This window comes from Lepisosteus oculatus, chromosome 24 (assembly GCF_040954835.1).
Source record: "Lepisosteus oculatus isolate fLepOcu1 chromosome 24, fLepOcu1.hap2, whole genome shotgun sequence".
Taxonomy (NCBI): domain Eukaryota; kingdom Metazoa; phylum Chordata; class Actinopteri; order Semionotiformes; family Lepisosteidae; genus Lepisosteus; species Lepisosteus oculatus.
Window position 1 is genome coordinate 4,546,533 of NC_090719.1, and position 22,559 is coordinate 4,569,091.

The window sequence follows — 22,559 nt, forward strand, 5'->3', positions numbered from 1 at the left end:
CTCTTAAAAAGTAAGTCTCCAGTGTCCAGGAGGACGAAGTGGGGCATCTTGTTCAGGATCCTGTTGTTCTTAAACCATGTGACTGTCGCTGGGGGGTTGCTGCGTGGGGGCCTGCAGATCAGGGTGGCAGAGTCTCCCTGTCTTGCAGACACGTTCGCTGGCTGCTGACCAAACCTCCAGTCCATGACTGGGCAGAAAAACAAGATGGGAAGAGACCGTTCTGCCAAACGCCCTTGACCTCGCATGGAAGAAGGCTAGATTGAGGTTGGTGCAGCTGATCTCAACTGGTCTGGGCTGAGGCATGGCTACCTGGCATTATGGACGAGAAAGCTGGAGCCCCCTGTGGTTGCTGTGGTGGTGTCAGTGCTGGAAACTGGGGGAGCGGTGTTAACACGATTAACTGTTTTATAGTGGTCTAGAGCAGGGAATCCCCATCTTGTCCAGGGGACCCACACTGCTGGTTTTCATCCCAGTCGTGCTGAAATTACCAAACTGAAGATGCTCAATTGGAATATTATTTTCGTTTTCTACTCACAGGTTTGGGATTTTATTTTCTATATAGAATGCAAATGGTTAAAGGGGACGTGCAAGGCTATTTTTATATTTTGGAGTTAGAAAGAATCAGCGTTGAAGAGTGCACTTCGAACCAGAATAAAAGTTTTAAAAATTGACACAGTAACTTGCAATTTCCATCACAAAATAGATTAAATTTACATGTATGTAAAACTTCTGTTGGGGTGTTGCAGCCCTATTGCATTGTAAACAAGCAGGCTGGTCGATACATTGCTTTTAATAAAACAGAAACATTGCTCTCGTCTTCAAGACAGTTTTCCTGATAAATGGAACTTAATTGTAGTCTCTTTCTGTGGTGAAATGTCAGCTGCACAACTTCTATTTAATCATTCGTATGTCACATTACATTAATTGTTACAGTGACTAGTGAGCAGGAAGGGCCGCATCACGTCATAATTCGTGGGAATTCTAGCTCTCGCCCGTGGTGAGACCAGAGCTTTGTGGCAACATTGAGACTTCCAGTACTTTCACAAAGTTCATGGTTTTGTGTTTAATTCAAAATTTCTGTTTTTTTTCAGTCCATGAATCAATATATTTTGTTTCCAAGATTTAATAAGCGGTCTGAGAAATTTGGACTGCAGATCCCCTTTAAAGGGTATATTTTGACATGTTGAAGAGCTGAAAACAGTTCAAATGAATCCTATTAATAAGTCAATTAAGAGTTCAATTGTGTTACTGAGAGCTCAGCTGGAATGGCAGGTTAGTGAGTCTGCAGATCCTTGGACTGGGATCCCCTGGCTGACAGGCCCTGTATTTGTACCCTAGACAGCAGAAGAGTGGCAGGAATAGGGGTTTGTCCTTCTCAGGATCTTTCATTATGAGCTTCAATAATTAAACTAAGAGTTTTAATATCCCAACTGGTAATGGAGACTACTTTAGTACTTAAAAAAGCACACACTATTTTAACATAAATAGCTTAAACAGAAATTTTGATTTCATGCCACAGTCAGAGGTAAAACCTACTCTTTACCCTTTTGAGCTTAAAAACACGAAAATCTCTTGATAATAATGACAGTGATAATAATTAAATCAGCTTTTATATCCTATTCATGTATGTAATTACCTATACCGTTTTAATTCTATATTTATTTCAACACATTGAGCGTGGAGGCAGGTCTGATTGCTTTGGAAAACTGTGTGTCGGGGAATATTAAAGATCGAGCAGTTCTGTGACGGCTCATTCTTTTTACAGTGTTATTGTTCAGGAACACTGGGTCAGAAATTCAGCACAAACCCAAATATTTATTTCCAGGGAGATTAGTTACGTTTTGTTTGAACAAACAGTATTGTGTGCCCTTGTCCTAAACATGTAATCGTAGACAATTTGCCAGATTTACAAAGCATTTTAAAACATTTTGAGGCCTGCATTGAATCACAATGTCAGCCCGCCTAACAACAGGAAACTACCAGTCATTGTTTGCAGGAAGATTCTTCCATCTGCTCTCTGACACCCCAGCATCAATCACCCAGTCTACAATGTATGATTAGTGGATGGGTTGAGGTTTGACTTTAACCAGGGCTCAGTCTTTCCACATCTTTTGCCTTTTTTTAAGGTGCTTGTTTTAATGCCCACTTACAACATATTTATATCTGAAACTAATCTGATCATTGTTAATAAATGTGGTTTTAATCATTAGAAGCAGTTACCAAGTTTATCAGGTTAGCAGCTTTCTGTTAATGGTCTGTTTATTTATTACAAAACATAGAGAAAGTTTAAAAGCAGTTTAAACTGAATATGACGGCTTCTGAACTGGAATACAGAAAGAATTTGGTGGCTCAAGCAAATGCTGTATGCACTTGGTCAAGTTGGTCACAGGAAAAATGATTCATAGGATAGTATGAGCCAAATTATATTTGGTATATTCTTACAGTACAGCAGTCTAACAATTATAAGACACAAACAGCAATGGAAAGAATGAACATTTCAAGTCATACCAGCAGGGAGGAGGTAAGCAGTCTGGGAGGTCACTGTGTCTACTCCATTCCTGGCTTCACAATAATAATATCCTTCATCTTCCAAAGAGACGTTTCTGTTCAGAAGAAGCCAGGAAAATCATTTGGCATTCCTTCTTCGTGCACTTCGTTAAACATCTGTTCGTTGTCACTTGGTTAATATACCGTCTGTATAAAATAAGGTGGCTTTCCTCTCCTGCCTTAAAACTAAACTCTGACAGTAGCTTGATGGGAAGCAATGCTTCAGCAGCTGTTTAGAGGGTGAGTGATATTGTTCCTTTGTTGGAAATGTTATTTCTGGCCATAATTGTTTTTTTGGGCATGACGGGCTTGTGAGACTTGCAGCTTCTTAAATATGTGCTGCACATTGGAGGTGGTGGAGGGGAGTCCTTATTTACCTGTATTATTGTTATTGTAATTATTATTATTATTAGTAGTAGTATTAGTAGAAGTAGTGGTATGCTGTAACACTAAGCTGCTGTAAAATAGACTCATTGACAGATATTGTAGTTCTGGGGCTACCAACCATGCAAGGTAGCGATTATGAACTATCTACATAACCAAATAATCACAGAAAGGTCTGGCCAGTTGATATTTGCCAATAATTTCTCTCCTTTGTAAGAGTACCTCAGTGTCACAACCCTTGGTCTACACATGTATAAACAATGAAGCTTGGGTTAAAAGGTTTTAAAAAACAAGAAACGGTCTGCCTCACTTGAAGACAAGCAGCTGCCCCGTGTTCTCCAGGCTCAGGTGCCCTTCTTCCTCCAGCAGGGGCTGGCTGTTTTTGAACCACTGTACCGTGGGGAAGGGGAAGCCCTGGACAGAGCAGTGCAGGACAGCCTCGGTCTCCGTGACGACAGTGATGTTGGCAGGGCCCTGGCTGATTACCAGTGGGGATGGTAACGCTTAGGAAGACCAAAACAACATTATTTTTACACAAGAACATATCCAATTCATAACACGAATAACCTCATAACCTCTATAAAGACATTTCTCTCTCTCTCCTTTTTCAAAAGCAATATTGGTGCTGCTAAATTCTTAGCATTTATTTTTAACACTATTACCAGTGCTTTATAATTCCTAAATGTTCCACAATCGCAAACTTTGGTGAAAACATGCGCTAAAAATTCATCGCAACGTGTCTGTGGTCTGTTTATCATAGATGGCCACTGTTCTACAGAATTACAATATAACCAATTAACCTTGCGATCCCCGAGTGCAACAACACAAAAACCTATTGAAAAGTGTCTTGTTTTTCCCTCTGCTCGATAATAGTCCTGGATGTGGCACTAAATTGATTCTGTGGAGCGTGACAAAATACCACACCGCCAAACAACCTCTCCAATCATTGTCTGATCAGGATCTGCTGGCAATTTATCCTTGGACAGCTTTTGTGTTTTTAAAAGAGTGACTGCATTACAAAGAGGTGTTTGAGAAAACTGAACAATAACAGTCTTTTGTCCACCCCACCCTAAGAGGCCATTTTCAAAAAGCTGATTTACAGGGAAAAACAAATATTCAAATATTTGCTTTTAATATATGTATTGTATATACACAGAGCTTATTTTGCCTGGTCAATTAAATTGTCAGTGACATGCAGAAGTATGTACTCCTGCTCCATCTAATGGCCAAATACTACATTGCACTCACATGATATTTTGGGATGGTGTTGAACTCTGTGAATGTCTTTGGGTTTGAGTTTCATCATACTGAGTACTTAATGCTCACACGAAAAATGTTAGGTGTGTTACCATCATTACAACCACGCAGATATCATTAGTCTCTCGAGGACTAATGCATGATATATCTTCTATAATGTATTTATTTTTGCTAATTCATGAACAACTCAACCTTGTGGTGCGACAAGTGAGACTATATAATTCACTTTTTTTTTCTTTAAATTGTCTGTGAATAACATTAAAAAAGAAACACAGTATTCTAGCTCATGGATGCAGATTTTTTAGCTTATGCTTAAACCAGAACGTTGATCCTACCACCAATCACATTTTTCAATTTTGGCTAAAAGCAAAAGCTGCTGTCACCAAATGATAAGTTAGCAACTGATAATCCAGACTTCATACCATATTAGTTAACTGATCATACTTACATTCATTACACACACCAGTATCATATTGTAGTTTTTCATAAAGGAGCCCAATTGAATTTGTTAGTAAAGAGTGCCCTAACCTTGCACTGTCAGAGAGGCTGCTACACTTTGCATTCTTGTGGCAAGCAGTGGATTGTGAGTCACACAAGTGTAATTTCCTTCGTCTTCCTTGGATGCAGAGGGAATGTGCAAGGTCCCAGATATTTTCTTGTGATCACCCCCTCCATATTGTCCCTATGTGGAAAATGGAATGAGAAGAGAACATTTGAGCTACACAAACGTAACAATGACAGGCTCACAGATAGAATGGTATTTGTTTTTCAGAGGTCCTCCACTGGGTGGTTAGGTGTAGCACCCTTCTAAGGGAGAAACACAGGGGATAACTTCTGAATCCAGAGACTGAAATAGAGTGTTAATCCCGTGTCAGAGGCTGCTGTGATATAATGCTATAAACCAGTGATATAGATATATACCAATGTATAGATCTATACCAATGTATAGATATAGCAAGAGGAACATACCTCTTGCAGGATGCCTTAATACTGCATATAATGCAGTTTATAAGGCATTGCAGACAGTATACTTTTGAATCCAAGACACCAGCATGGTGAAGTGCTTAGGTATCTAGACTGTAGAGGGGAGGGTTATGGGTCCTTGATGGGATATTTCTGTTGTTTGGCCAAGCAAAGCTCTTCTTATATACATATACATATACATATACCTTACAGTATATATCTTATATACATATTTCTTTAGTAAATGCCCTGCTGTAAGAATGGGTCGCTTGGTTGCCATTTGGGAATTCAGGTTTGACTCTTTAGGTGAACGTACAGTAGCTGTGGAACTTTTGCATGTCACATTGTTTATTATTAAATGTTGTAAAGGAATATTCATAAAACCTTTTGGGGCATTCGGCTCCCGGCATGTTGTGCGAGGTCACAATTAGAAAACCAGTGTAGATCCGTAATTCTTCCAATATAAAGTACAATGCTAACAGCAAGCTTTAAACGCTCTAAATTTAAACATTAATAATAAAATGTGGTTGTTCTGTGGTTGTTTTTTCCTGCAGTCCTTGCTAAGCCAAGTTTAACTATGTGTTATTGCTACAGTCTTGGCTCAGGTATTATTACATTTTATACAACCAAGATGCTGTTTATTAGCTTGCATACAACCCTTCCTTTATTGGCCGTTAGTGAGTATAAACTAGTTTCCAATTTACAGTTTTTAAACATTTTGCCCTGTTCTTCAGTGTCAGGTTTTCAAAATATAGCTCCACTAATATCATTTAAAACTATTAGATTTACTTTTTAAATATTTGATTTGCCTTTTTCCCTACGGCAGCTTAGGGTGCTGCCGTGTGGGTAATGGAAATGTCGGTTTCTGTGAACCGCTTCTGAGAACAAATCACTGAAAAGCTTCTGAAAACCTAAATAAAAAATGTTGCCATTGTTCTACAGACACACACAGCTGTTTTTGCCAATATTGAGACACAAACTGTTTTGAAGCGTACTGTTTTTACTACCTTACACTTTTTAAAGTTACATATAAACCTGAAATACACCCTTAGCAAATGTTTTCAGTAATTAAAAGTAAAAACCAATGACGAAAACCACGTCATTATGCATATCAGAGCCGGGAATGTACAGAAGAAAACGTTTTGTACTTTTAGGAATATACCTGAATTTGAGTTCCTTCCCTAAAAAGCTGTCCGTCTTTCTCCCAGCTGATCTGAGCAAGAGGGAGGCTGTCTCCAGAAACACAGTTGAAGAAAACGCTCTGACCAGCCCTCACCGTCTGAGATGCAGGACTGTAAAACACGCTGTCCAAATCTGCGCACAAACACATCAGTTTAGAACAGTTCCTACAGATTCATTAACGCTCAGCGTCATAATTGCAAACGGGTGTTCTGATGAGATGCTCTGTGGCATCAAGCTTATTGCAAAGGCTTTGCTTTTGGATCACAGGGTTCAGGATAATGAGGTGACAACACTTGACACGGACAGGATTAACATGTACAGTGGTGTCATTGAAGGTTTGACTTCCAGTAGTTTTTAAAAATCTTGCCAATATATCAGCTACATTTTTGTGATATAGAAATCTAGGGTCCTGGATACTTTTTAATAATCTCAACACTGGATTAAGATATAAAACACATACTGTACAATGAAATATTTTGCACAACTTGGTATTCATGCCAAAGACATTAAAAAACGTGAACAAAAGTGCTATATATAACTTAAAAAGTTATATTGAATAAAAGGGTGAGTGATATGCAAAATGTAAATATATGTATATATTTAGACTTATAATACAAAAAGTCAATAAATATAATACATATAAACTTCAGTAAAGGCTCTAAGCAATACGTATGATTCTATTAAGCAGACAGAATTAAGCAGGCAGTTGATAGGTTTTTTTTATTTGCCATTTGAGAACATTCCTCCCAGGATTATTGAAATATTGACGGAAATAATTAAAAATCTAGAATAGAATAAAATAATTTAAAAAAATAAAAAAATGACAAACTACAAAGTTAACACATAGCCCAGAAGGAAAAGGATCTGACACACAAGAATAGATCTTATCTTCTACAAGGTATGTGCTAATTATGTACAGTATAACTGCCAAGTTTCCTCTTTACCCATGACAGGCATGTGGAAGACCGAGTGAAGAGGTCAAGACAGTGACTATGCGTGGGAAAGGTTTTCTGTTCGCACCTAAGACCACTGTCTTTCTGCAAACTAAAGCCTGTGATTCGTTCAACCAGAGAGAATTGAAACAGATTGCAGGATGCCAAATGGCATCTTCCTGTCCTGTGTGTTTGACTTCTGACACTGCCCCTTTCCCTGTATGTTCCTTTGATATGTTAAAGTCTTGCTTACTTTTAATGTATAAAAAGGAAAGTGTAACTTCAGTCCAGCGAGCATGTCTTGAGTGCTAGGGGAAACCCTTTCTCTGTGATATGCTCCCCTTCAGCTGATTGAATTAAAGATCTCTGTTGACCGAGTTTTCTTTTGACAGGCAGCACCTGTATGAAGGTGGTCTTAATCACAGATTCCCATTTTCTGTCACCTAGATGTTGTCAGTCATTCTGATCATTAGCTACACTGCCAGGAAATCATCTAAAACTGGGCTTCAGAAAAAAAAGAGAATGAAATAGCACTCGATCTTGAATCCCACAGGATGTCTGATATTTTAGCGAGGCTATTTAAAGCTTCTTGGAGAGCTCGCCAGCCCATCAATGGCCAACCACATACTCTCATGGAAGTCATGCATACATACAGGCCTTGGAAATGTGGATGGTGGCGTTGACCAGAGAGGAACCAGAGCTGGCCTGGCAGGTGTAGGTCCCCAAATCTGCCTCTCGCAGGCTGGGGAAGAACAGAGATCCATTGGCCAGCTGGTGAACCCAAACACCTAGGTCATCTATCGGGTCCCCCGAGCCTCTCAACCAGCGGATGGTCAGATCCCGGTGATGCCGCGAGTCATACGCAGTGCAGGGCAGTGTGAGAGAGCTGTTCAGGATGGCTGGGCTGTCCGCAGGACGAGACGTGAAGACTAACGCAGAAAGAAACGTCAGTGTCAGTAGGTCAGAATAGAGTGGGCTTGAGAACCACAGATTTTACTTTTCTTGGGCTGCTTTGTTACAGCTCCAGGGTCTGGGGTTTGATTCTGGCCTCGGGTATCTGTCTAAGTAGAATCTGCATGTTTTCCCTGTGTTAGGTGGATATCTGATGGAGGTTCTGGTTTCCTCTCACTTTCCAAAGACAACTGACTAGGTGTGATCCGCTTTTCCAAACATTTCCTTTCTGCATCGTCCAGTGACGGACATTCAGGGGAAAGCCGCTATTAATCCCACAGTGCACCCTGTTTTTCTGGAATAAACTTTGGCTTGCCTCTGTTCTGACCGGAATAAACGGCTTACTGATATTGGATGCAAGAATGTTGGATATGAAAGAAAATGTATGTTTTTTGTGTTTTGCTTTCCATATAAACAGCTTTTTCCGCAAAACTGGTTCTGTCTAGTACACACATCCAAAATTGCCAACCAGCCTTAAAAAGTTTAACTGTTACAGTCCTAGGATAAATGGCAGGTGTGCAAAATATTGCTCAATCCCAAAATCATTCTGAGCAAGCACAAGCATTGGAGAATATTACCTGCGAATACACAGGTCCACACAGCACACTCACAGTGTTCTGTGAAGAGGAATCACTTTTTTCTCCCCCAGTTCCACGAAAGGTGGCAGCTTCCTGTTGCTAAGTAACTGATGGAGCTACACGGAGGTTTTTAAAAAGCCTTTTGTCACTTTGAACAAAAGCTGGGAAAATTAATGTAAGACTCATTTAGGGAAACAAGTCCGAAGCAGAAATAGAAATAATCTGTTCAGTTTCATTTTCTCTCCCTTTTTTTAAAAAATTGCCTGTGCAGAATTAATGGTTAATGTTTAAACCTGTAAAACCTATTTTATTCAGCCTGTTTCCCAAAATACCCACCAGGACTGTGCTCTACAATATTTCTCACAAACCACTTCAATGGTTTAAAACTGTTGGTTTGCAAACTCAACTTATGTGGCATATATAGAACAATATTGCTTTTTTCTTCTTTGTATTTTTGCCAAACAATATTTTGAAAGATTTTAGCAAAGCAAGAAAACTTTATTTTTGGCTCTTTGTAGGATTTTTTTTTTAAATATGTCCTCTTTAAGAGATCTGTTAATTCTGAATTTTAAAAATCACAATTGTTTATTGTTAATTTGCTTACAATTTGCTATAATATTAGTGCTTTTGAGATTAGATCAATTAACACGGACCCTTTAATCCTACTTACCCAGCTCTGCAGAACAGCTGCAGTCCCAGAAATAGTCCTGTTGAATTAGGCTCCAGAATAAGAAATACATTGCCATGATCTTAGCCTTTTCCATCGACAGTTGGTATACTTTCATTAGGAGGCAGAATAAGTCTAACAGCCATAACACACCGTATTTTCATCAGCTGTACAGAATCAGTATGCTGGAAAAAAAAGATTTTTTTTTTAACAGCAGACAGGTAGAGATGACACAAACCCTTGAACACAGCCTCTCTCTTCTTATTTTGGAGTCATGTGTAATGGGTGTGTTTAGCCAAGAATGTGAGTGCTCTTTTGGAATAATCTCGATTTAATTCTGGTTTGTAGAAAATTAAAAAATCTCCAATCGAAAGCAGCCACGCAGGAGGACAAAAATAGGGTTATCAGGGGAATATGAAATGAAAAAACGTTTTTCAGAGACAGGTTTTTATTTGGTTGGTATCATTTGCTCAGGTTCCAAAAATATGCCGTTAAACACATATCTGTGGTGGGCTGATTGCCTGGGTTGTTTATTACAAAACAAAATATCACTGAAAAGAAAATTGTCACCTGAAATTATTGTTGTTTTATCTTGCTAAAAAGTTGAAATTACAGTGGTTTAGTTTATGTGCCTATGATTATTTTCTGTTCAAAGAAAAAAGACGACGCTTCCCCCAAATGCACAACTGTATCAAGGGCTACACACATAACACATAACCAATAGTTCAAAGCACCTTTTTCGGCAGAGCTCAATAACTAATCTAATTAAACACAGCATGTCGTGATTTGGTTTGGTCAGAAAACCCAACTACAGACAAGCATCCATTTCAGCTACAGGATGTGAGCACTTCTACTGTAAGTGTAAAAGAAACCCTGAGCTTTCTTCTTCACCCTTCAATTGGTATCTCAGTCTCACTTTGTTCATTCGAGTTTCGGCTTTTCCTATATTTTCGCTTTGTTTGCCACAGATCTCAAATTAGCCTTTTCAATGGCAAAGCTACTTTACATGAAACGGCTATCAATGAAATGAAAAGTAATATGAAAAAGAAAGGACCTTTGTACTGACAAGATTATTTATAAGCTGTATGTGCTTAACAAGAAAGCTCACATTTTGCCCCCCCTCCACCCTCATTCACAATGAATGCCATTTATGGAAAGATTGTGTCTGACAATCTCACTAAACAGGCAGAGCTGCATCTTCAACAAGAAAGGACATTTTCCCAAAATGTTGCATATTTCGCATAGTTTGAAGCAAAGAATTTAACTAAGTGTTCAATCACAGCTTGTGTAGCTTATCTTGAAATTTATTTGGAAACATTAAAAGAGGAATAGGAACGCAGCCAACAAATCTGTCAAATGCATTAAAAACAGGAAATGGCATGCCTCTCGAGTTGGAAAAGGTTTGCTGTCAGCTCATGTCAAAATACGTGTCTTGATTTCCTGGCAATGTATAACTAAATGGATCAGAGAGGGTGAGGAACACACATCTGCATGATTGTAAATCACACATGCAAAGAAATTCTTGTATAAGACAATAAAGTGGAAAATGTTATAATACAATGACATGAACAGCTTCATGCCGATACCAAGACGTCAACATTGAAAATCAACACTGAATTAGCATTCAGCTTCAATAAAATAATGTACAAAAGGATGACACCTGTACCCCATCCTCTGTTCCATTAATTCAAATATGTGACTATTGTCTTTGATCGTCTCGAAGTGCAGTGCAGCACAACAGTGGTATAGTTTATATCCCTTACAATTTGTAGTTACTGCAGTAATGGAATTATGTAGCCTTTGAAATGTCACAAATGTGACGATGAATTAAGTTTTGGGTCATGCAATTATTAAAAGTGATTATTAATTAACTGAAATCGAAATGTGCTATTCGAATTTAAAGCTATTCTATCATCAATAGGAAAAGGCTTGTTTTCTTGAGCTCTGTTGTGACATAACCTTTACCACCACTGAAGCCGGTGTAGCATTTCCTTATTTTAACACACTGGGCAATTCCGTTGACAGCATTTTAGTAACATTTACATAGTGAATGGAAAGGGAAGAGGGGGGCTATTTTAGAACTCTAAATGACCACTTCAAGCAATGAGTCACCTGCAGGAAGTTAAAGACATGCTGGGTGCAATTTGTGTGCAAGGTCTATTACTGTCCGATTAACACCAAGAGCCTGTAGGTGTTTCTTTTGTTTCGTTTTGTTTTGTGTTTTGAGCCAAGATCCACTCAGGTTATGGTGCAATACAGATAAGCCTTTTGATAAGGCTGATTAAAAATCGATTTACATATGATTTAAACAATTATAGCATCTCTGAACTGGAAATTTGTCTCTTTTTTTTTCTCACTGTTGCGTTGCGCAATGCTGTTAGTCGAAGGTCTCCTCTACCCTTGGTTTAGAGCAATCTGGAAGGAGACTGTGTGGTGTAACTCTTACCACAGGCATTAAAACACAAGAGCACTAGAACAGAGGCAAACAAGAGGAGATCATTCATCCCCATCTTGTTTGTGAGGTAGTTTATTTTTCTGTTGCAACTACATTTAGCTTACCATTAACTCATCAAAAATACAGCACAGTTTAAATGGATGGGGGAGGGTCAGTATTTCATTTGTGCCCATTTGGTGGCAGTCCCCCCTTCATAAATGTTATTTAAAGAACTTAAGACAGGCTGAAAATTAAAGACCATTTGGTAAATCTCACTTGTTTGGAAGTAAATAAGCGAATCTACATTTTCATCCAGCTGTCTTGTAAAGGGGTGTGTATCTCAAGCACCTGGATAGGAAGTGTGTTACAGAGACCCATAACTCTTTGTGTAAAGAAGTGTTTCCTATTCATTTCATTTCCAGTTTTATCCTTTCACTACTGAGCATGAAATAGTCCATTGAATTGACTTTATCTATACCCAGTAGATCTTTTAATAACTGGACCAAATCTCCTCTTCATCTTCTTTGCTCTAGATTAAAGAGATTTAGTTCCTTTAACCTTTTAACCTGTATGGCATACAAAAGTCACAGCTACCCTTGCGAGCCGGCAAGACATCCACTGAAACCAGTTATGATAAACCAGACCTCTTAGCTATCCTGTGACGGCTCAGATTACTGTACGTCAGATATGTGTCATTTTTAAGTTCATAGAGTCAAAAGATCTGACCCAAACTGTCTGATAAGTGGACCTTTCCTCATTTGCATTCAAGGGTGCGTTGGCCAGTTCATTTTAGGGACGAATAAAAATAAGGTTTTGCGCACACAGTTTGCAGGTATTTGATAAAAATGTAACTGTTCCGATTTTTAAAAGACAATCAGGATCCCTTTTCTTTTAGGTTCAAAGTGTTACGTAATCAGTAGAAACATACAGTATTTATCTTTCTAAGCAGAAAAAGGCTGTTCAGCACTGAATTCATTTGGCTGCGCTTTCTATTTTTCTTTGACCAAAGACTATAGTTTTTGTTTAATTAGCATCTTTAATTATGTTGTTTTGTTTGCATTAATTAGTGCAAGGGAGTGTTTTCTTTAATCAGATACAGTATCTCCATTTTTAATCACTATGTACAATCTACTCCTGCATCACAGCCCGTTTCAGTTACTGCCAGTTTGTAAAAAGTGAGAAATTTCCACTTTAAAGTCACACTCTCTAGTATATTTAATATGCCTGCTTTATAGAAAACAACAACAGTTCAGAGATGAATTGTGGTTTTCCATCCATTTCTATTTGGAATATTATATTATGTTAGAATAAACACCAGTGTAGATCTTTCTACATTTGCATTCTTATCGAAATTCATAAAAACACAGTTTAAAATTATTCATCTCTACATACACAATTTGAACTTTAAACCTCAGCTGTTTCAAGCTGTTGATATTAACATTGTGCACAATGTTGTTTTTCTTTGTTCCTGATTATAATAATATCTCAAAGATCACAATAAAAAAATACAAAGTTCTTGTTTTTCAAGCCCTGAATCTGAACAGATACATTGAGTTAGTTTAAATGCACCGTTTACTTATGCTGTATATAATCTCCAAGTGGTTTTCTGACAGTTTTGTCATGAAGCACATACTGTATAACTATCACTCCTTGAAACAGTATCTTTCTGACTTTCAGAATGAATAACAACAACTACTGTTACTCTAATGCTGTAATAATAATAATAATAATAATAATAATAATAATAATAATAATAATAATCACATTTGAAAAGAAGCATGAGAAACACTAGAACAAAATCCTCTCTGACATGCTTATATAAATGCCATTCTTTTCTGATTTGTTTTTAGATACTCCAAACATAACAGTTGACTTTTCTTTGAAAAAGTTTCCACTGAGTTACAAACCAAAAAAAGACAGAGTTTAAAAGAACCAAGCTAAACCCTGGAAATCGATGTTCTGGGTTTTTCACAAGTTCATTTCAATGTCCTTTACAGAATTGATTGAATGCATTACCTGCTGTGCTCTTATCCATGTCTCTGGAGTCCGTCCTTAGCAGTTGTTTATCTGGAGACAGAAGAAAGAACGTGCACAGAACAGACGTTACATGCTCACACTTTGCTAGTCAGGCTGAAAACTGATAGAAGCATGCTAACTACAAAGGCTTAATGGATCCACCCACTTGAAGGTTGAAACAGTGATGAAGTATGTCTGAAAACACAAGAATGTCTGTAGGATACAGTATGTCTGTGGGCTTTAAAAATTGTAAGTGTTTTAGTAATAATTAAACATAATAATTAGAAATAATTGTGATTGTAATTGTTTCCCAGTTAAATTGTACGCAGTATATATTCCTCTCATGTACTGTAGATCATGTCTCATTTAAAAAGCACTCCCTTGCACAGTCACTGACCCTGAAAAATGTTTAAAGCTTTAAAACCTAATGAGATAAATCATGCACTTAAAAGCAGGCGCTTAGCATGCTAGAAGATTGACACAAGAAATAACGTTAATACATGGGATTTTCATTCAAATTGTGTTACTTTGAAAGTCAACAGCACAGATCATTAGCTTTTATAAACTAAAATTATTTGGATTTTATTGGTGCAAAGATTGCTGCAGTTTAGTACTCATTTACAACATGTTTTCCATAAATTAAAATACTTTTTGTTATCTGCAGAAAACCAGAACTGTGGCATTTACTCTTATTTATGGAGTGGTGAAAATGGTCCTTTTACAAGTTATATTTTATTATTGCTTTCAAAATGGTGCATGGACATTTAAAGCAATATGTATTTAAAATATTAAGTATTCAAGTAAGTGTACAGATGATATGAAATGAAAAAATGGTAGTAGTATTTTCCTCTCTAAAAGAAGAATATTACACCTCTAAAGTAACAGATTTACTGTTTTTTTTAGTTGCCTGAAACTTTGCCGGAGCCCGCTCATTACAAAGTATTCACTGTTCAGAATATTACTGTTCAGAACTGATCATTCTGACATGGGCAATTGGTAATATTAAGTTAAAGAATAAACTGATTTTAAAGATGTTTTAAACAACAGGAGGGTGCCTGTTTTTGGAATTAATCTTACCACTTCTAATTATTGCAGAATGCCAGAAAATACAAAAGCACACAACAAAATCATCAGAAATTGGTGTGCAAATAAAAATGGCACAAAATGTGAAATCTCCTCAGTGCCAAGAAAACAGTCTCATTAACAGCACAATGGGTTCATCCCATTGCTTTTTCTGATCACATGTTTAAATGACTCTCCAAACACTCCGGCGTATTCTTGCAAATATCCATCCTAACAAAAGAGGCAGACAGGGTTAGCTATTGATGTGACCAGCTGTATCTGTTCTGCTCTCTTCCCTGTGAAATAATACAAAAACAACACTCTTATTATCCTAAAATATTCAAGTTGATAAATGCTAAATGATTGTAGACATTTTCCATTTGGATCTTAATGATTTTTTATTGCGGAACGTTATAAAATTAAATGCTTGTGTTTTGGAATACTTATCTCTCTAAAAACGGTCAATTATTGAAGAAATAAAGAACCTAAAAGCCGTGAACATTTTTTGCAAACCACGCATGAAATGTCTCAACTAAATGTATCAATTGCAGTAAAATAAGAATTATTATTTCTTGTTCTGCATTTTTATTGCAATTGTAGAATACCACAGTTGACCGATTTCATGTGTTTTAATCTTTGAATTGACTTTGCAGGTACAATTGCTGGTCGATTGTTGGTTCTTCAAAATATTAACATGAGCCAATGTCCCTTCCATACTGCCATCTGGGATGTTATAACAAAATACACACAGCATTTGACTTGAATAAATTTGAGCGAGATTCCTTTTGCTCATCTGACTCCTTCAAAAACAAGAAAGGCTCTAGGGTGAAATGAGTGAAGAGCACAGATCATTATAAGTTACATCATCCATTCTCTTAAAGACCAACAAAGCCATGTTTTAGCACTATTGGCAAATTCTTGAATTCTTTGTATTCTCCTAAATGCTGCAGATTCACCGTGGCTTTCTTGACGCTGAAAACCAAAGCAACATGTCTTTCTGATTCCAGGACAGAAAATGGAATTCATCTGACTCTGATCAATTGCACCTCTTCACCAGGAATAACAACATCCAGGAATGAAGCATATTGAAAGGTTTATTGAGTGTTTTAGTCACAGTAGATGTGTCTTAACCTGCTGGGGTGAAGGTTTGCCTCCTGGTCAGAGGACGAGGAGGCTGGGACACTCCTGCGGAGTGAGGAGTGACCAAGGGGCAGCTGCAGAGGTGGACATGGGGTTGGGGATTGACGGAAAACACATATCCTAGGGAGAGAAGGGAGGTCACTTTCAGTATTTATAATTTTGTAGTTGAAGAAAGATCATCGGGACTGAATCAAATTACTTACAGCTGAGGCCGAGTGAACTTGGCTTCTGTCACCCAACCCAACTTTCCTTATAAACGTCATGGACTGTGGCATTGCCGCCTTGCTGCCTGATTTTCTCAGGTCTCAGATGCTAAGCAAGCAGCTGGTCAGCTCGGGGATGGGAAACTTCCAAGGAAATCCAGCTTGCTGGGAGTGCTGTTGGTAGACCAGTAGGTGGGAGGGGTCCACCTTCTGGATCAGAATTTCCAAACCATCAGCCGTGGGCTGATGCTATGTGGCCCAAGTTAAGATCTTCCATAATTCGAATGGTGAAGCCATTTTCCTCTCTTCTTTCCCTGATGTGCTATACAGGCTCAGAACGGGTGGAGCACTTCACTGGTAGTTGAAGTGGGTCCCTCCTTCATCTAATGTGCTTTGAAATCCTTTAAGATAATGTACATTATGTATAATAGACCCTTATTATTAATTGTTCATGTTATTCCTTAGGATTCTATCATTTATTAATTGTTTGCTTGACTGCATTATAGACTGCTTGATTATTATATATTTTCCATGCCTGCGTTCCCAGATAATTTCTGTTTTAAAACTCGCAAGAGGAACCCAACTGTATAATGTCACAGTTAGGCAGCAAAAGAATTCTGTAGTCTTGCTGTACGATTCCAATCGACCTTGCAGCTGATCTATAATAAACCAGTCTGGACTTCAACATTGTCTTCACAAAAACCAGAAGGAGAAAACACTTCTGATTCCCTTCCTGACAAATATTTTATTTCCTGAAGCAAAGATTGTGTTTATTGCTATTCCAAATCAACACTATTGCACTGCATGATTTATGGAGTTGCTCTATGAATGACAGTAGATTTGGAGACAGGCTGTATAGTTTTATAAGGACCTGTGGCTCAATCAGCATATGCTTGCTCTAATTACAGTGTGTCTATACACATAATTATGTTGCACGGACAACACAGAGCTAATAGGAACTCTGTGTAAATAAAATCTAAGTAAAAGAGGGGGCTTTTATTGGACTGCACAATGAACATGATTATCTATCACAGTCAATGTTTCCTGCAGCATTTGAAGTTAATGGAGGGCTTGACAACACCTATAGTTACAGAAATGGCTTCTTTAACACAAGGCCCGCTATTTGCCTTATCATTTCTGTTCTGGAGACCAGCACAGACCTTTGTTCTGCATGTAACTAACACATTCATCTGAATCTGGGTGCTTCTCCATATTCAGAACAGGAGTTACTCTTAAAGGAAATCATTAACATTTTAGGAGCCCTGCTTTCTCATCTGAACAATTAAGACCTTGGGTCTGTAACTCACGACTGCTTTTACCACACTATGTAATAACCATAATAATTAAATTAAGTGCCTGTTTATGAGTTATCAAAAAAGTGGGTCTTTGGATGATTACATTTTTCATCAGGGCAGCCAAAATACCACACACGAGTAATTCATTTTAGGCTTGTAAGGTAGAATCTTAATTGTAATCTTAGAAATAGATCATACTAAACTGAAATTGAAGTAATCTGTTAAAAAGATGCAATACCCTCCACAGAAAATCAAATTCAATACTTTTCCCTAACTTGAAAAAAAAAAGAAAGAACAAACCTAAATATCCTGAATTTCACGATGGGGGATATTTAATCGTTTCTCAGAAATGCTTAATATGTCACACTCCAACTAATTGCTCAGCGTCTCACATTATTGCTAACAACGTTTCCCAAAAATGGAAATGCAGCTTCCTACTCTTGATCGTCTTTCATTAGGAGCCACTTCTTGTGTCGGCAGCTAAGAGTATAAAAGGATAGGAAATCTGAAGAAGTAACTCTAAAGAGTTTTATTAATGGAGGGGGGCTTTGCTCAGGACAGCAAGAATACATAATAACGAAATAACAGATATGTCTGTATCTTGTCTGAATGCCATTTTATACAAATAGAGTCTGATCTATCTACCTGTACGATGTACCTAATCTATACATTTACCAGAAGCTAGGATCTTGCTGGATCTGAAATGCTAGTGCTGGAATAATCGCAGCTAAAAAGAAGGTGGTGCGCATGTGTGTCGGGGGGAGTACGAATGCAAATGTTTTGCAGCAATCTAGAGACACAGCCCTCTCTAAACGCTGTGATAGAAAAAAAAACAAGAAGAAAGGGAGCCCCACTAGAGCGCTAAACAATAGCCTCATTTCCATGGCGTTGTGTGATGTCCTAGAACTGTTCAGCCCTTGATTTCAAAGGGATGGTATTATCAGCAAACCTGGGTCTTGTTTCAGTTTACCTGTCGTAAGTCTTTGCAAATGTAAATGGTCCCTTTTTTTTTTTGCTCCGTCTCTGGCACAATCAGATGTAAATGAAAGCACAAACACAGCCCAGCCGATTGCTATTCCATGCAAGAGGCGAGTATTAATTATATAATCTCTGACCAAGTTCAGCTGGAGACAGAACTGCGATGTGCTGCAGCCCATCCACAAATTCAAATGTGCAAATATACAGAAACGTGCACTGAGAGAAACAGATTCCCCTGGCAAATGGTTACAGTATTTTGCTTCTTGTTAACAGATTTCTACAGCCACAGGGCTTAAATGAGTTGTTAGGTTCCCTGCAATAAAAACAGAATAATGGCATTTATGACCTCATCGATATCTTTACACTATTGTGCTTGGTAAGTCTGGTTTAATTACAATTTGCTTGTAATCAAATATTTCTCCAACACACTGGTCTGTGCTTACAAAGAAAGTTTTGTACAATGACTGACAAAAATAAGTATTGATAATAATTCCATTATTATTTCATTCACTATCAACTCATTATCATTCATTCATTCACTCAAAGATTGAATATTAGATCGTTTTCTCCGTAAGAGGTAACATTTTGTAACATCTTGTTTAGGCATCTTAAGCATTAACATCAAAATATTGATAAACACTATGTCATATTGCTCGTTTGTTGTTATTAATTTGTAATGAAGCTCTTACAATATCAGGCTAATGTCTGTATTTCTATAATTAACTTTAATTCAGTTTACTGACTTAGGTATGTCTATTTTTTACCATGTAACTAACATTTTACAACGTAATCGGCATTAAATAGAAATGAGAAAGGCAGATAATTAAATGTTAATATTGATATAAATCCTAAATTAACCTAAATTGATTTTTTTTACAAATTTGCCTATCCTGGGTTAAATCATGAAAACTCCCACACTTGTTTCCTCTGTGAAAAGGCTGGCATTGATCAGAAACCAAATACCCTAAACATCTAATTTCCTTTAAGTCTGCTTTGCTGACCCCTGTGGATTGTGTCCATTAACATAGCCATGCTGCTTCAGGGGATATTGCTGAGTGCCGTTAATGGACTATTGAATGCACTGTATCCACATTTACTGTTTATCGCTTGCCCTATCTGGACACAATGAAAATTAATTGAGTTTAATTAAAATCCAAAACTAAGTCATTATAAACTATCAAATACTTTACACTGACACAGTATTGAAAGCTAAAGTGAAGTCTAAATGCCACCTATAGTAATGTACGTCCTGGACATACTCACTGCTCTGTTCATTTGACTATATTAATACTCCAGAGCTCTCTCTTGAAATGAGGCATATAGAGGCCTATTGGGATAGTTTTATAAACATTTAATTCGGGAAGACCTAGATAAGCAAATACATATATGGCCTATGTTTTTCATTCATATGTACATTTAAGTATGAAGCGGTCATATTTTATTTTTTGGGGCAGGGTAAGGGGGTTAAGCTGTGAAAACTAATGGTGATCCCTGCACAAAACAGACACACAAAGAAGGAAAAATCATTTTATCGATTCTCAGGTAAACTACAGTATACTTCAGTGTCTCAGTATATCACTGATAGACAAAATAACAAAAAGGAAGCTTAAATATAAAATAAATAAGAAGACCACTGTTTCAGGTCAGGGCATGGAGAGCTACTGGGCCACAAAGAGTTTTCACGTTTATAGCTGTTGACACAAATGAAGAAGCTGAAGAAATAATATTTGTCTACAGGTGAGCTGTATATGTTATTATATTCATGCTATAATTTTATTCGAATCATAAAATCATATGATTATGTGGCACTGGATAACCTTATTATAAACTTGAATTTTTCTGGAAATTTGAGAAAAAAAGTTCTAGAATTAGAAGAAATCAGAAATACATTCTAAAAAAGGGTAGAATCCCTTCTTCATTTTTGCTATATCTAGCGGATGACTGAAATGTATAAAGCATTAAAGAAATAAAACTTATATTGTTTGAGAAACGACGCGCGACGTGCAGAAATACTACACTACGTGATATCACACTGATTGCAACTGACCACGTGGTTATATACTCGGGGAGGAACGTCGTTTCCGTACTGTGCAGCTGAACTTGAATGTTTCTGGCCAGAAGAAAATCTCGCCATTTCGGCTCTCCTAGGGAGCCAGCTCTCCCTGACTTTTCATGTATCTGCTGTCAGATATGGCGTCGATATGAACAACAGTTTCATAGCCCACCTCTGTAAAGAGCGTTGTTTGCTCCCGCCTGCCCAGCAATGATTGGTCAGTTTCGGATCACGTGAACACTCTCACCGTTTCTATTGGATAAGCACAACGCCAGTAAACACTCCGGGTTGGTTGTGGTATCAGTACTGAAAAGGGAAGAATAAGGAGAGTCTGTTTTGTTTCGGTTATTGTATACTTGGCTCGTACTGTGGTAAGACTTTTTTTTTTTACTATTGTTGTACTCTCTTGTGAAGACAAAACTCAGTTTTTATTTACGCGATGACCGGCGTTTATAAATATCCGAATGACAGCTTTTAGCTTTTTTTTTTTTACGGTCACCTCCGTGATGGGTGTGCTAACTAACCGCTACCTACAGAAAATGCAGACATGCTGGTGATAATTGAAGATAAATTCTGATATTTATTTGATGTTATCTTATGGCTGTTCTCGCAGTCACGGTGTTGGGTCTCTGTAGGGGAAAAAAAGCATACTTCAAAAAAGAAAAACACTGTGTAACCTCGTATATTGTTATAATGGGGTCCGTAGTTTTCGTGTTTCAGGCTTGTTTCATTAAATGGAACAACACGCCTTTTTTGCTGTATGGCACATGACAGATGCGCTGAATTGGCCTGAATTAGTCTTTGCGGTGTTATACGTTAATGTTATAATACATCTGTAGTTTGTATGTGTGTGTATTGCAGGGGACTATCCATTTGCAATAGGATTTACCGTCCTGTCAATCGCCAGTAATCCCGAGAGCAGTTGCCATATTAGAAAAGCTTGATCAGTGACGACCATATTACAGGATCTGAAATTTCTGTAGCACCTTAAAAATATTCAAGTTCAAGTTCCTAAGTTAAAAGTTCGTAAATGATGTGGACGCGTAATTTTATCATCTCTAATTTATTGTCATGAACAATATACGCTTTTCTTGGTAAGGGTTAATGTAACAGTATGTAAATTGCGTCTTGTCTAAAAACTACAAAGGCAAACTGGGGGAGTTAAAGGCAGGTTAGGAATGGACTGATTGAAGAGGCTCAGTGCTCTTAGCGTGTATTATTTTGTCATGTTGCAAGAGCGGTCGTCCTGCACCGATTTCGGACGTTTTAGCTTTGTTTAACTTCCTAGAATTCTTCGAACAGGCAACAAAGACAGTTGTTAACACTAAAGCATATACAATACGCTATATTTAGATTTCAAGAAAGCCTTTGATTCAGACCTTTATAAAAGATCTATTGCCAGATTAAAAGATCTAGGAATCCAAAGCAATCCATGTGTGGACATAATCTGAGTACTGAAACAGGAAACAGTGTGTTGCAAGGACGAGTTTTAGGCTCTTTCCTGATCTATATCGGAGGTTTAGCTCCTTTGGTTAATGTTGCAGATCATACCTGCAAGAGGCATGCCATTACTGTATATTGGCATAATAAGGAGAGGGGGGAAATGGAAAGAAAAGTAAGGAAACTGCAATAAGATCAAATCCAGGGACAGAGCAAAAACAGGCAGATGAACGTCAGATGAGCATTCAGAAATGCAAAGTTATCCTCGCACGAAAGCAGGAGCATAATCTGTTCTTGATGGTTTTGGCCTGCAGGAAGCTATACATGAAAAGTGGCTTGGATGCCAAAGTAATTTGGAGAAACGACAGAAAGTAAACAGAATGCTGGGGTATAAAAACGGTGAAACCGAGGGATGGTGCGCAGAATTGTGACCCTTTATGAACAGAGTTCAAGCTAGAGTGACAGTAATTCATGGTC

General features: G+C 37.7%; 2 protein-coding genes across 3 annotated transcripts in view; one reads left to right on the forward strand and one right to left on the reverse strand.

Annotated features, from left to right (window-relative positions):
- The window catches only part of LOC107079839 (uncharacterized), a 35,088-nt gene extending 21,034 nt beyond the window's left edge, over positions 1–14,054 (reverse strand). The window contains exons 1-8 of the mRNA XM_015366798.2: positions 13,912–14,054; positions 9,465–9,646; positions 7,919–8,194; positions 6,314–6,465; positions 4,717–4,870; positions 3,242–3,434; positions 2,509–2,603; positions 1–187 (exon numbers count right to left, since the gene is read on the reverse strand). Of these exons, the coding sequence (XP_015222284.2) occupies positions 1–187; positions 2,509–2,603; positions 3,242–3,434; positions 4,717–4,870; positions 6,314–6,465; positions 7,919–8,194; positions 9,465–9,579 (1,172 nt within the window). The 5' untranslated portion in view covers positions 9,580–9,646; positions 13,912–14,054. The remainder of the gene's footprint in view (positions 188–2,508; positions 2,604–3,241; positions 3,435–4,716; positions 4,871–6,313; positions 6,466–7,918; positions 8,195–9,464; positions 9,647–13,911) is intronic.
- pdcl (phosducin-like) overlaps positions 170–22,559 on the forward strand; it is a 27,973-nt gene continuing 5,583 nt past the window's right edge. Inside the window, exon 1 of one of the 2 annotated variants that reach the window (XM_015366799.2) lies at positions 170–264. The gene's annotated coding sequence lies outside the window, so the exon portion shown is untranslated. Of the gene's footprint in view, positions 265–20,906; positions 21,014–22,559 lie in introns of those variants that run through there. The other variant, XM_006640533.3, reaches the window with a different exon arrangement.